General features: G+C 30.9%; 1 protein-coding gene across 1 annotated transcript; it reads right to left on the bottom strand.

The window, feature by feature from the left end:
* Nucleotides 1-235: 235 nt before the first annotated feature.
* Nucleotides 236-15,142, bottom strand: LOC139486533 (proteasome subunit alpha type-5-like). The gene is made up of 9 exons (XM_071271449.1): nucleotides 15,028-15,142; nucleotides 12,105-12,212; nucleotides 8,658-8,784; nucleotides 8,338-8,405; nucleotides 6,796-6,903; nucleotides 5,348-5,406; nucleotides 4,482-4,584; nucleotides 4,076-4,162; nucleotides 236-503 (listed from the first exon to the last, which is right to left on the bottom strand). The coding sequence occupies exons 2-9, from the start codon at nucleotides 12,198-12,200 to the stop codon at nucleotides 426-428; spliced, it is 726 nt and encodes a 241-aa protein (XP_071127550.1). The 5' UTR covers nucleotides 12,201-12,212; nucleotides 15,028-15,142; the 3' UTR covers nucleotides 236-425.
* Between the last annotated feature and the right edge of the window lie 1,067 nt (nucleotides 15,143-16,209).

The following is a 16,209-nucleotide window of genomic DNA, read 5'->3' as shown; positions in this document are numbered from 1 at the left end:
CCAAATAATCTCTATGGAAATATAATTGACTTAACACTTGTTGTTCACCATAAACTAGACCTATTCACAAAGTAATACATTGTTGAAGCCTTCGACGGAAACACCATACCTTTGTCTGGCTTTTTAACTCCATCAAGGCAGGACAAAAGAACCATTAACAATTCAGTAATTTGAATGCCACCCCCCCTATTTTAAACCTGGAACAGCCCTAAGACAACTTGACATTAAAAAAATATTTCAAGTATTTCAACATTTTATTGAAGTGAATATTCAACATGTACAACTAATTCTCAATTAGACATCATCTTATAATATTGAGAAGTTTTATTTACATCATAGGATGATGAAGTTTTTTCATTCACTAGCACTTCTAGATGATAACAATGAAGGAACAAAGTTCTGTGAATCTATGGAATTAGTATTGTTTAAATATCTTTAATGACATCTTCTAATTCTTCTTTGGAAAACATGTGAAAGAATTTCTCTGGTGTTACCTTGGCCATCTGAAAATAGAAATAACATTTTTTTAACTGGGTTTATATATATGTTCCGGACCATATGAGTATTTGGACCATACGCGTATGGTCATGACCATATGCGTTTACTCATATGGTCCGACCATACGCGTATGGTCCGACCGTACGCGTATGGTCGGACCATATGAGTATAATACTCGTTTGGTTATTAACAGGCCGGACCATATGAGTATTTGGACCATATAGGTATATTTATTTTTCCAAATTACATTATAAACGTTTCAATAATACAAGAACTTTATCTAAAAAAAACAGTGATGGTTTAAAACATGACAATTTTTTTATTTTATAAAAAAAAAAACTACGTAAAAATTTAATATTGATGCCATAGTTAGTTTTCATCGCTAGTTACATTAGTGCATGTAGGCTTGGATGACATTCACTTCCACACGGTATCATAGCTTTTTTGCATTTGCAAGTTTTGTGCACGATCTTTTTCATTTACACATTTTGTTTGCGAGTGAAAAACAAGCCTTTTTTGCAGCTGCGTACAGTGATACCGAGGTCTTTGGCAATTCTGATGTCTACAGTGTTTTTAAGAAGCTCTAGATCTCAAATGGTTGACTGCAATACACCATCTTCACAACACAACTTAAATAAACTAATAGTATGCTACTTTCCAGTGACTTCTTATGTAACAGTTCATTAAGAAATTTTTGGAATTTAATTTTTTAGTCAACATATTGCCATTTACTCGTAATAACAAATCGGTTATGACCATCGGTAATGACCATCGGTATAAAATGTGTTTACTTTAAATTTGACAATTAAGTAAAATTAACAATGTGAAACTTCTTATTTTTATTTAGCTTATCTTTTTATTATAATATAACGATAAAATTACCTATATGATAGCGTCTTTTGAATGAACGGTCATATACCATATGAAGAGTTTAGAAGTATTAAAAGTAAACTGTAACAGAGTGTTAATTACCCCGACCATACGCGTATGGTCGGACCATATGAGTATATACCCATATGGTCATGACCATACGCGTATGGTCCAAATACTTATATGGTCCGGAACATATACAAACAAATAATTGTAGACTGAATTAAAGTCATAATAAAGGAGTGACCTGTGAAAAATAATGTTATTCTAATTCTTGAACCAATGCATACAAACACCATAAACTTAGTATTCAGTGCATGATTTTATCATTTTTTTTTACTAAATTACGTTTAATCGTCAATTTTTTTTCAATTGGTCACTGTTGTTGTGAAAATATGGCAGGTAATTAAAGTTTGTGTTTTGAAGCCGAAGTTTAACGATGTCACCTGTTTATCAACAATAAACAAAAAAGGTATGGATATTGAGCACGTGTTTAACATGTACAATCAGATAATAGTTTATTTTAAGGACATCCATGCGTATTGCAATCACCGGATTTTTACGAGATGGGTCACACTGAGGTCACTTTGCATACGGAAAATATGTCGGGGAATTGCTTCCTGCAATTGCAAGGAAGCAATTAAAATAAAGTAAACGTCTTCTAAACATGAATATATTAAAGAATTTTTTTCAGAAAAAAGTATATGTACATAAGTTTTAAAATGAAAACTATCCATTGAGTCATATAAAAACATATTCATTATTTTTTTTAATTTGAGGTTTCTTATGACTTTAAGATAGAAATACCATTCTGCATTAAAATTTCCATTGGGTAAAACACCCAATAATTTGTTTCATATTTATGCCCATTTTAAAGAATAATGTCTTATCATTTTGCAACCTGGATACAATATACATCTATAACAAACAAAAAATGCAAACAACATGCTTAAATTTCTAAAACTAGTTGAATAATAAGCTGGCTGCCTATTTAATAATAATAGTTGAGGTCCCTTTCTAGTAAACAGTAAATACTATATGTAACAAGGAAACAATGAACCTGACAGACCAAACACAATTAACCTATAAATCTTAGCAACGGAGAACTTGAACTAACTTTAATGTTTATCACTTAACAATGAAAAGAGGTCAAGGTTAAATGACTCACTTACAGACTAAAATATATTAGTCAAGTTATTAAATTTGACCCCCACCTTGAAGTAATTGCAACAGAAGGTTTGTAAGTTTTAATCTTTAGCATTATACCGAAATATACACAGAAAAAAGTCCAACAAAATCTAACTTCCTATGGAGATTTGTGTCAAAATGGGAGATAACTCTGCAAAAAAAAAATGTCTTTAATGTACCAACAATCAAAATGATCATTTCTCTAGTTTGGTAGATATCAACCTTTAATACAGTACACAACAAACCTTTAATTATGCAACATCAATGATATTAGTTATATTCCACCCTGCACAAAACATATATTATATTTGTATAATCTTATAGATTACGGAAAAACTAGACTTCTTTCAGGGCTCACACTACTTCAGAATTATAGGGAGAAGTGACTTCTCTTTTTGAAACTGATAGGGAGAAGTGGTGAGATTTGAAAGAGAAGTGCTCATTTGCGCGGTGCGCTACAATGTTTGGATTTTACAATAGTATAAAGGGCCATATGTAAATAATGTTCTTTTTATATTGTTCAATTCATATCTGAGTAAAAAAAATACAATTAAAGTAACATTTGAAATTAAAAGTTGTTTAAGTTTTACTAAGGTTCTTGTGAGAAACTTATTCCAACTAAATATCTAGCACTAAAAACAAAATTATTTTAAAAAATGTAAAGAAATTATAATATATCATTATTACAATTTAATTAAAAATTATCTTGTGTATGAAATTCAGTGTTTCTCATAAAAAAATATAAAAGTTATTAAGCTGGGCCATAATATATTGAAATTAGTATAATAGTCTCAGAGTTAAGCAACTTTAATCAATAGTTTGAAACAATCCATAAAAAATATAGGGAATTATATACATTTTGTACACCAATCAATTAGATGTAACCAAAAGTATCTTAATGTGTGTGGAATGCGTAATTTTTCCCTTTGGGATCAATATTCTTCTGTCAGCTGTTCCGTCTGTGAGTCCGTAGTAATTATTGTAAAAGTACAGATTTCGGTCATAGCTGGTCCAGTTCAGATCCGTAGTTTAAAAATCGGTCAATGGCGGACGAATGCAAGAAAATTTACAAAAATAAACGATGTTTGACAAGTTATTTGAAAAGGACCATGACGTTTTTAATGCAATAAATGGATTACCGTATTTGGGCATGTATAGTCCGCACTTTTTTTCCTTAAATATGTAGTTTGTACAAGGGGTGCGGATTATACACAACTATAGACGGTTTTTGAAATTTTATAAAAAAAAAATTTAATTTTTTTTTTTTTTTTAATTTCCTTTTTTCTGCATGAATATGTATATTGGAGACGTTTATTATATTTATTTCATTTCATTCTTATTCTTTTATTCTTTTTTAACTTTTCTCTTCAAAATTGATTATTCAAAGTAAAGGTGTGACATCCTGCAAAGGTAATCAAGAGGGGTAATTAAGGATTAAAACATTTGATTGGTTGATTGTTGGTTGCTTTACATCCAGTGGCAAATATCTCAAACTTTTTATATTATAGTACAATCTTACCTCAACATTTGTGGAATTCAATTTTTCTTCCATGACTTGTTTTAGAATCGTAAGAGCTGATTTACAAGCTTCTTTTAATGTCATAGACTGAAAAAGATGATATAGACTAGATTAAAATATAACATTCTAGAAACCATCATTACACATAGTTTTTCTAATAAGAGCAGATTTTCAGTTTACACTCAATTGCATTTTACCTCATGCAATGAAAAATATCTAATTTCACAAAAAAACACAGTCTAACTCTCCAGTACATTTATATACTGTGTTTGTGTTCACATAACCAAGGAAATGATTCTTGTCTATTCACTTCTGGTAACTGTTGAAAGTGTTAGTGGGGTTAAATAAATGAGGTTGGACTGGAAACCAGAATCTCACATATATTTTTCTTTGGCCTTATAATTACCTTATGATAGACATCTTGAAGTGCTTGCTGTGCTCCCTCTGACCCAGATCCTATTGCTTTAGCATCATACTGTATAAAGGTTCCAGAAGGATCCATGTGGTACCTGAAACCATATACTTATGTTGATAAACTTTTATCAGCATCCTTATGGCCAGTCATTACCTCACTGGTTTAATATGACATTTGGTCCAATAATATTCTTAATCAAGTTTAAAAATAAAACAGAGCCAGAAAACTAACATATTGCTTTTGCTGGATTTGTTATGGAATTTAAAATCTAATTCAAAACTCTTGTCAATTCTTTAAGTATGATTGAATACTCCCTCCTTCCAAAAAATAGAGGCAAAACAGGTGCATATAGTACAAGCATATTTCCCCCAACCCATCCCCCAATTATTAAAAAAAATATCAAAACAATCCATCTTTAAATGGGCTTTGATCATCGTTAAAGGCTTACAGTGACTTACAGTTGTTTACTTCTAAGTCATTTAGTCTCTGGTGGCCAGTTATCTTATTGGCAATCATAACACATCTTAGTATTTGCATATTGTGTAACCATTCTAGAATAATTAGAGGTCTGTAATACTTTGTCAAATGAGCTGCGTCGGATAGAAATCGACCTTATGCAAGTGGATGTACACAGGTTCATGTATAAGACTTTGATCGATTTTGGAATAATTAAGATATAAAAGATGCATTTTGGTCTGTTTTAAAGGGTTGTCTTCTTCTGCAAATCTACCTTTGGAACAATTACAGACTTTCCGTAAAAATTATTTCAACCCAAAATAGGTTAACAGAGGTATTAATTTTTGTTTGCATAAGGTCGATTTCTATCCGACGCAGCTCAAATGAAGAATGTAACTTACAGTTGAGGTCCCTTTCTATCTATCCCAGCAAACAATAATGCAACACCAAAAGGACGGCTCTAGAAGAAAAAAAATGTTTTCATACATTTTATGAAAGGCAGATATTTAATTATTGTCTTAACTCCTATACATTTCTAGGAATATGATTGGTTAAAAGCGTTCGTGTGGAGACCATATATATTTGATATTAGGTTTGTAGGGAGGCAGGGCTTATTTCATACACGGTTTGTAGTGGTGTTATGTCCCTTTATATTCCATATTAGGTAGTTATCTAGTTTCTTAATGTTAACAGTATCGAAGACTTGCTCATTTTGATAGGTCACTTGTCTAAATTTCACATGTTAAGATAGTCAGTAAGATAAATTTGTTACATAGTGTGCTAGTGACGTAATACGGTATATATTTAGTCAGTTAATTCCATATTGGGATTCGAGTGTCCATCTCATCGATCCCATATGGAGTTTACTGACCCAATATATACCGTATTAGGTCACTAACACACTATGTAACTAATAATATACCTTTATAATGCAGTAATGTTTTATATCAGGTTAAGATATATCATACAAAATCTATTGTCATCTGGAATAACAAGAAAATATTTTTTTTTAAATTTGCTTTGAAAGAAATCTATTTCAAGCATCATTAAATCTATTCTTGGTAAATCTGAGGTCAATGACAATTTGTTTAAAAAGTTATGATGCATAATTCTGTAATCTTTAGAAGAAGTTAAAATGAATAAAAAAAGTTATTGCCTCAATAAGATCACACACTGTTGGTATAGATTTTCAAAGAATTTTAAAAATCTCAATAAAGACAAACAGTTAATTGAATACATTTAAATAAAAAAGACATTAATGATATTAATTTAAAAGCTTAGCAAACAGAGGTTTTGATTTTTTTGTTTAAATCTTGAAAGTTGCATTGTGTACAGGGAGATAACCCTGATAATATAATTGTGATCTTTTGTACTCTTTTCTGTTACCATTCATAAAATCAGATGTTGTGAACCATTTATCTATTAAATATATAGAATGTAGCTTGGGAGCTTAAGCAAGCTCATGAAATTTCCTTTTTATTTTGAGTTTGGAATATGCACGACATGAACCACATTTTAGCAACTAATTTTTACTGTTTCCCATTTCTCAAGAAAGATAATTACCAAACTTGAGCAGTAATTTTTTTTTTTGTATTTTGTATCCATTTAAAGAAATTTTTGCAAAGTTTTTTTTACATGAATTTTGAAATATGGACAAAATGTGAGATTAGTTACTGCAAATTCAGGATATGTTGCATTCCATGTAATGACATCAAACTCAAAATCTCAAGTTTTAATTTTTTTAATAACATTAATAATATTTCCCATAATTTTTTTAGGCAATAAATGTCTAAATTTACAGTTATACTTCCATACCAGCTTAAATGGATGTATATTTGTTAATGTTTACCATTGCTCCTGGATCTGCATCATCATCACCAAACTGCAAGGCCACATTACTGACAGACTGTGTTACACTCTCTACTGACATCTTCTCGTTGTAGGTAAACCAATGATTCTGTTAAATAAAATAAAATATCATTGAGATAAAACAATATAAAAAAGAAGATGTGGTATGATTGCCAATGAGACAACTATCCACAAAAGACCAAAATGACACAGACATTAACAACTATAGGTCACCGTACGGCCTTCAACAATGAGCAAAGCCCATACCGCATAGTGAGCTATAAAAGGCCCCGATAAGACAATGTAAAACAATTCAAATGAGAAAACTAACGGTGGCCCATTGACAAGAAAACTAGTCAATGGGCCACCATTGGCAATATTACATTTACAGGATCAGTGAACTGAGAAATCTGGGTTCTTGGGCAATCTTGGCATATGTTTTTAAAATGTTAACATCATATTGGACATGTGTACCGGCACTTAGTCTAAAATAGAGACTACAACTACAAGGTGATTTACCTTAGACCAAAATATTCACCGCATGAAATGCCGGGATGAACTATTGGAAACCAATAACAATGCTTTATCCCAAAAGCATGTACAGCTTATAGGATATATAAACAATATTTGACAAACTAATGATACATCCACCATATCACCTAAATTAGCCCATTGGTTTTCCTGTTAGAATGGTTTTACACTAGTAATTTGGGGCCCTTGATAGCTTGTTTGTTTGGTGTGAGCCAAGGCTCCGTGTTGATGGCCGTACATTGACCTATAATGGTTTACTTTTATAAAGTGTTATTTGGATGGAGAGTTGTCTCATTGGCACTCAAACCACATCTTCCTATATCTATATAATGATAAAATTTTAACTACATTTAAATACATTAAACCAATTTCATACAATACAATTTTCAGTATAACTCAGAGTATAAAATTCATAAATTGTTAAAAGTTAGCATCGAGTTTCTCAGCTAATTTTAAGTATTTACCAAGATTAATGTTTAGTTCTTTTATATTTTGTACAGATAACAATTGTATCAATTTATAAGTAGAGGGGTGTCTCCAATAATATTGTTTGATACGTTTTTCCGTAATGTCAGCATATTTGTTACATTCCAATAAAAAATGAAATTCATCTTCAATAGAACTTGTATTTATACAATAACTACATAATCTATCTTTCCTGTCAATATTATAATATCTTCCTGTCTTTATATTCAAATTATGTGCACAAATATGGTATTTACAAATATAAGGTTTATATATATATAATTCACTTGTTTGTTTAAGTAAAACTTTAAAGTTTCAAAGACAGACTGGAAAATCAGGGTAGGTAGGGCATAAAATAAGATATTTCTTATCTAAACAAATTCAGATCTTGCTAACACCACACTGATAAGTATTCTGATCAAAAAGAAAACAAATGAAGCCAAAGCCATCATGTACTGAATAATGTGTAAATGTTTTATGGAAATTTATTCCCTTGGTTCAGAAGAGCTGTCGACAGAGACATTATAAACGGTTATATCATTCTTACCTGTGCTTCTACACGTGCTCTGTCTATTAATGTTCTAGAATCTGCAATAAGACCACTCATGGCACATCCTGAAAATATGATATATTTACATACATATATTACAAAATGTTGTTATCTATCAAAGATAAAACATGACAGTTTATTAGTATTACATGTGGATTTTATCAAAATAAATTCTAATATGACAACCTGCATATATAATCAAAGTATAATATCTACTTTTAGTTAAATACTAAAAGAATATTTCTATTAAATAATGTTTTGGATAACTGACTGATTATATGTATACTGATAAAAAACTAAGTTTGTAAATCAAATACCTATATGCTCATCTATTTCAAATACTTTTTCGATACTAGCTGCTTCAATGAGAGGCGATGTAACTCTTTTCTCAACTGCCAACACTACACCTTCACTGGTTTGTATTCCAATAGCTGTGGAGCCAAGCTGAAAAAACAATTCAAAAGAACAATTTATTCACTAAGCTTTAAAACAATTGTTCATTTTTATTAAGTAAAATAAATATTTCTATGCTTTTTTGTTTATTTTTGGAATAATTTTTGTTGAATTTTTTTTTTATTCTGTTTTCTCCATATTGTTGCATATTTGCCCTCTCAAACTCTTCAATTTTACTTGGTTAAAATAACTTTCATTACTTTAGCTTTGAAGACTACAAGTCGCCATTGTGGTGGTTATGATCATGATGATAGGGCCTAGATTAATATATTGTTTGTTTCCCCAATCCCGACCCTGCCTAGTCAGGTGTGGGTAGGTAGGTAGGGAAATAATTTTATTTTTCCAAAAAGCTTGCACATTATCGGACGATCCAGCAAGCCTGAAAATCAGAAATGAATAAAATAATATTTGACTTAGTTTTGACAATAAATAAAATTTTATGAGTAGCACCATTTTTGCAGGGTCCGTCGGGATTGGGGAAACAAACAATATTTTATTTTAGGCCTAGAACAAAAATATTATTGAAGTTCAACATTGTTCAATGTGTAATGTTCTTTCTTTCAGAATAAATATGTGTAATGAAATACTAATAAAACATCAGTACACGAGTACAAATGTACATAAGGCCAAAAAAAAAATATATGTTTGTTTAAGGTGACATACTAAAATAAAATAGGGTAGGTAGGTCGGTATTTCCATTTTATTTTATTTTTCATTTTATTTTTTGTGACATAATTTTGAGTCATGCCGTTTCGTCCTGTCGTGGTCCAAGTTGATCATGGGCCGAGTTTACCCGTATTTTTATTGAGATTGGATTATTTCCCTTTGTTAATGGTTGGGAAAAAATGGCGGCAAAGTGTTTATTTCATCACACAAGTGGCGAATTTCCTTCAAACAGCTATTGTATTCACGATTGTGAATATTGGGGTGTATCAGACAATATTATTGTATCATTGGCAACACTTACTTCACTTTTGACTCGAGTTCAGTTTATTTTTCACTTTATGATGGAAATAAAATTACTTAGGGTCGGCGCTAAAAAATTAGGGATGGTCGGGTAACCGTAAACAGACATATATATTTTTTTTTGGCCTAAAATAAAACATAGAGACTTAACCAGAGAGGAAAAGTGTTTGATTTTAATCTTAAAACACATAATTTTATCAGATTTAAATCATACAAATCTTGGCCTCTTTAGACATGTTAGATGGCTTTAAATAAGGGATATATGTGTCAGACCAAAAAAATCAAGCTACATTTGTACATATTCCCTGTAATCTAGCTCAATCCAGCACATTTTGAAAATCATTTTTAAGATGTTGTTGTGATAGGTTGTTGTTTGCATAACATTCAGTGTAATATAATTCATTTTATACCCTGTTTTTATAATTAACATACAAACATGACAAATATATATAACCAGGTGCTCCGCAGGGCACAGCTTTATACGACCGCAGAGGTCGAACCCTGAACAGTTGGGGCAAGTATGGACAAAACATTCAAGCGTGATACAGCTCTGAATTTGGATTGTGCTCAAATTTTTGACATTACATGGGTTTTTTTTACACAAAACAAATGTCAAGATTTTACAAATCGATTAAAGATTTCTTCTTCAAACTTTTTAAATCTAAAATTAAATAGTTGACACAGCATAGGTTTCTGACACAGAATGAATGTGGTCTAATGAACTTAAAAGTGTTTTTTTGCCTTTGAGCAATTCACTATGCTGTTGAATATTAATCCTCTCAAAAAAATGTTTGAAGAAATTTTCTTTTTATTTATGAAATCTGAAATGAGAAAAATTTAAACCCCCCCTTTTTTTCCCATCCCCGTTTCCCTTTTTCCAAAACTGATATCAATTCAAATTTCTAATGGAGTTTGCAACAATAACTACTCTTTTAAATACATCATAAAATATTAAACATGTTAAAATGTAAAATCAAGTGCTTGTTATCACTGAATGGTAAAGATTGGTTGGTAGTAAAAGTGAATATACATTGTTTATTGTATAAAACAATAAAAAAAACTTCATCAGCAACATTTTATATTGGCAAATTTCCAATGAAGTTATTTACATAAAGTTATTGGCAAATAAAAATAGAAAATGACATCATAGTCATGTCTGGCAAATGTCCAACATACATTATCTAAAAACATTTTAGATAAGATAAGGAAAAAAAGCTTCATCAGCAACATTTTATATTGGCAAATTTCCAATGAAGTTATTTACATAAAGTTATTGGCAAATAAAAATAGAAAATGACATCATAGTCATGTCTGGCAAATTTCCAACATATATTATCAACTACTATTCTATACAAAGAAAGATAACTCCAATTGAAAATTAATTGCTATTGCACAATATTGTGCAATTAGATATATTTCTTGCTATTGTGCAATACTGTGCAATTGAAAATTTCTTGCTATTGCACAATACTTGATATGGAATCCTGATTTGGACCAACTTGAAAACTGGGCCCATAATCAAAAATCAAAGTACATATTTAGATAAAGCATATCAAATAAGCCCAAGAATTTAATTTTTGTTAAAATCAAACTTAGTTTAATTTTGGACCCTTTGGACCTTAATATAGACCAATTTTAAAACTGGACCAAAAATTAGGAATCTACATACACAGTTAGATTTGGCATATCAAAGAACCCATTTATTCAATTTTAGCTGAAATCAAACAAAGTTTAATTTTGGACCCCCATTTGGACCAACTTGAAAACTAGGCCAATAATTAAAAATCTAAGTACATTTTTAAATTCAGCATATCAAAGAACCCCAAGGATTAAATTTTTGTTAAAATCAAACTAAGTTTAATTTTGGACCCTTTGGACCTTAATGTAGACCAATTTGAAAACGGGACCAAAAATTAAGAATCTACATACATAGTTAGATTCGGCATATCAAAGAACCCCAATTATTCAATTTTTGATGAAATCACACAAAGTTCAATTTTTGACCCTTTGGGCCCCTTATTCCTAAACTGTTAGGACCAAAACTCCTAAAATCAAACCCAACCTTCCTTTTATGGTCATAAACCTTGTGTTTAAATTTCATAGATTTCTATTCACTTTTACTAAAGTTAGAGTGCGAAAACTAAAGTATTTGGACATCGACGACGACGCCAACCTGATAGCAATATACGACCAAAAAATAAAAAATTTTGCGGTCGTATAAAAATCATCACAACAAATAAAGTTTTCCTGTTTGTCTAACATCTGTAAAATGCATATTGATTCACCACTTTTAAAATTCCTTTCTTTCAGGAGTGGATATATTATTTTTACAAAAATAAACTTACTTTAATTGCTTCAATGGCATATTCTACTTGGAATAATCTGCCTTCTGGTGAAAATGTGTTCACACCTCTGTCATACTCAGATCTTGTCAAAAACATCTTTTGTTATCTCTGAAATTACAAACAATGAATTATTTTATACAAATAAAAACTTCCAATTTCAGTCAGTAATGTAAGTAACTTGTGTTGGATGTATTTTGAAAATTCAGATTTAGTAAATCATTGTAACAAAGGAGTATGTTCGATAAGGTCCTAAAATGGCCCACTTTTTTAGCGTAAATTTCAAATTCGGATTTATTGACCAATATCACGATAAATTATAGCTAATACATTGACTAGATAGGATATAAGCCATTTTGTTTAAAATTTAACATTTCTGCGTTTCATTATGACGTCACAAGTTGTACTCATATTGATTTTTCACGAAAAAATCAATGAAAATGGGTAAATTTCCAAAGATTATTTGACAGGAAACATAGAGCGCATACGTCGACAACAAAGATCTTTTAACATAATGTTTGTGAAGACATTTAACATGTCTTATTTGAATATTAAGCTTGTCGACGCCTGCGCTCTATGTTTCCTGGTCCTTTATTTGGTTGAAATCCCGCTGATTTTGTCAAATTTCACCAAAATCCCTTATCTTGACCATTTTGGAATGTAAAAATCGTTGTATTAGAATTAAACTTTGACAAAAACAGCTCTGTTTAACTTTTGTTACATGTCTTTAAGGCAACTTAAAACAATTATTGTCTTGTAACCATGAACTTTATAATTGGGGCCAAATATGGCACTTACCGAACTTACTCCTTTACAATATAATAATAGTTTCACTTCTGAATTTAGTAGCTAATGAGTCTTTCATATTCTGATAATACTATTGATATCAGTGTTATGGTTACAATGGAGTAACTTGACTTCTGCATAGATATTGTTTTATTTGAAAAGGAAAGTGCATACAGGTAACACATGTTTCCTTTTATGGTTAAATATGCAAATCTGCATTGTAAATTGTAATAAGAATGTGTAAAAACAATGCAGGCAATTGTGTATTAAACATGACGATGGTTGATGTAGTTGTATTATTTCTACTCTAGGATGTTTTTTTGGCACTATAAGATGAGGATTCATCAATTTCATGTACATTACAGAGATTTCAGTGAGTCAATAATTTTTTCAATGAACCAATTAACATGATTAATGACAACGACTTTCTTTTATTTTTATTATCATAGTACTGTTCATGGTGTTGTAGATTAAATAAGCAATACACTTCTCAGGATCTTGAAAAAGGGCTTTGCAGCATTTCTGTCTATTGTGAATCTGATGAATCTGGGTCCGTTCGCCCTGATTCAGGTTCGCCCTAGTACCTGTTCGCCTTGGGTTCATTTGCCCTGATTTTTATTTTTTTCTTATTGTTGTCTAGTCGCATAATTTTAAGTATTTGAACAAAATGTTTTAAAGTTTGTTGAAAAATTGACAGAATATTTATATTGCCGCAATCAATTTATCATTTTCCCTTTGATTTTCAGAGAATACTGGAATACAATGTATTTATCTTTATTGATATTTGTTTATCAAATTATAAAGAAACCGACATGTTTATCACCCACTTGACATGACCCTCTGATGTACCAGGCTGTTACCGCGAGCAGTTCGGGCTATTAGATAAATCGCATATGTCACATGATTGTTATCAGTGACTGGGTCATTAAAGTTCAGGTGTATTTTTAGTAACAGTGCAGTGCATAGGTGTTCATGATTTGGAAAAAGATTTGACGCGCAATTTCAAAATCAACCGTCTGTCTATGGTGAAAAAAGATAAAGAAATGACAAAGTTATGAGGGTTTAAAGGAAAGTTAGTGAGCGATTTATATTCAACACTACATTGCTTTAAACAAAGATTTTCGCTTCACCTGTCAATTTCTGTTTATTAGAATTGGCAGGTAATAATCATAGAAAATATACGAATATGCAATGTACTTTAGTTACGGTGATGGGTAACGACTGGAAAGAATATTTGCAATTGAAACATAGAGAAATTTATCGGGAACAACGTAAAAGTGACTTTCTGTTATGACTGTTGATATTAACATTGACGGCAATGAGACAGATATTCGTTTTATTTCTATTGGTAATAAGTTTACTTTTAACATAAAATTTTAATTTTTAATTACTTAATAAAAAATATCTAAAAAAATCTGATTAACATTTCAATAATTGTATATCCAGTCAGTTTATGACACCTCGGGTGTTTCCGTTCTTACTCGGGTATGTAATTAGGACAAAATCTCCCTCTGTGACAGAGTCGATCTCAACTAATTAACAATTCAATTCAATTCAAAGTTTTATTGCCATATAAACTATACAGTTTGTGAACACCCACATACAGAAAAGTCGGTAATATTTTATGTGTAATTATCGTCTTTCGTCCTCTCTCCTTCTAATATAACCACCTTGGGCGAACGGACTCTACGGGCGAAAGAACTTAGGGCAAACGGACCCAGGGCGAACATGTTATTAGGGCGAACAGACCCGATACTGAATCTGATGATGCCTTTGTTTTTGATGGAGTGTCAGTGCGACTTAAAAAAATCTATGTTTAAACCATATATATATGAAGCCCCAAACAGGAGGGATGGTAACTGCTTCCTTATATATAAATCTGACTTAGCAAGGTACTAGGTGGGTGGCTATAATCTTGTAAATACTATATTTTGAGTAAGATGATGGATCATGATATTGCAGTTTTGCAAAACTTGAAAGTTTTCATTTATTTATTGATATATTGAAAAGGTACGAAATATCATCAACGTATAATTTCAATAAACATTTATAAAGAAAAAAGATTGTTTCGTGTTGCTTCTCTGAGTCTCTTTTGTTTAGTGTTAAAAGATGTGTTTAAAATTGTGAAAAATGAACTCACCGGCAGTTTGCAACTAAGGATTGACTAACTAACGAAATCGGACGACGTACCAAACCTGAATTTCTCCGGATTTGTTAAAAAATTAAAACAGCCACGTGTTTTTCGTCAATAAGCGGCGGAAATGTTTTTGCTGACGATTTTAATTTAAAAAGAAATAAAAATGATGTCATTTCAATGCCAGATTTGGACATTTAATCCATTAAAACGCTAATATACAAATACAAATGCAAATATATCTTTTTTTATCATGGCACAAACTCAATAACGATCATTACTATACTATATATAAAAATATTAATTTTCGCGAACCATTTAGGTCACGGAAATTCCAAAATATGGCATCAGTAAGGAGAGTTGTGCAAATAATGTGAATACACAGAACCCCCATCCAAATTATCTTTAGCTAAAAGTATTCATCATTTTCTATTTTATATGTACTAACAACATTCCATTTTTCTATTATTTCGATTAAAATATTCCAAAATCTGAGTTAAAAAAAGTCAAATGCCCAAAATAAACATTGTCTGATTGGTTGAAGTACTGTGGCGTCAATGATAAGCATAGCAAGCCTCGATGTAAAGCACACGCTTCACATGAATAAGGAGAGTTTTACAAATAATGTGAATACACAGATCCTCCATCCTATTTATATTTTGCTGAAAATGTTGCAATGTTCATCATTTCTGTTTTGATTCTGCTAACAACATTCCATTTTTTCTTTAATTCCGATTTATATATGTGGAACCCGCAATAAAAATAGATGGCCTCAATGATTTAAACGCAACGCAAAAAATTCCGTTGACCCTGAATTCAACGGATCGATATTAGCATCATCACCATCAACAAAATGTTTACCGTTATCTTTGTGAAATTTCAGTTATATAGTTCTTTAATTAGAGAAATTTTGGTAAGTATTACTTATTAATGTTAAGGTTCTACTGATGTGCTCCTCTAGACCTTTTTGACGGTCCGTTTTATCCCATTTATCTCAATATTATCTCCGATGACAGTAATGTCAGAGACATATAATACAATTGTATTATATGTCTCTGGTAATGTCAACCCGACCTATTCGTGTCAAAAGTGAAAATCGCATCGATTTATTGAACTAATTTCTTCTTAAACTGTGCATGCATTATTTCTGTATTATATGATAACCAATCACATTCACGTTGCATGTTT

The sequence above is a fragment of the Mytilus edulis genome, chromosome 1, assembly GCF_963676685.1.
Source record: "Mytilus edulis chromosome 1, xbMytEdul2.2, whole genome shotgun sequence".
Lineage (NCBI taxonomy): Eukaryota > Metazoa > Mollusca > Bivalvia > Mytilida > Mytilidae > Mytilus > Mytilus edulis.
The sequence above is the reverse complement of the archived record's forward strand: the minus strand, read 5'-3'. Positions and strand labels throughout refer to the sequence as shown.

Coding starts and splice junctions, on each gene's coding strand:
- LOC139486533 (XM_071271449.1), bottom strand. CDS start 12,200: ATGTTTTTGACAAGATCTGAGTATGACAGAGGTGTGAACACATTTTCA. Junction 5,407..6,795: donor ATGCAGATCCAGGAGCAATG/GTAAACATTAAC, acceptor TTTTTCTTCTAG/AGCCGTCCTTTTGGTGTTGC. Junction 4,163..4,481: donor TTCAAGATGTCTATCATAAG/GTAATTATAAGG, acceptor CATCTTTTTCAG/TCTATGACATTAAAAGAAGC.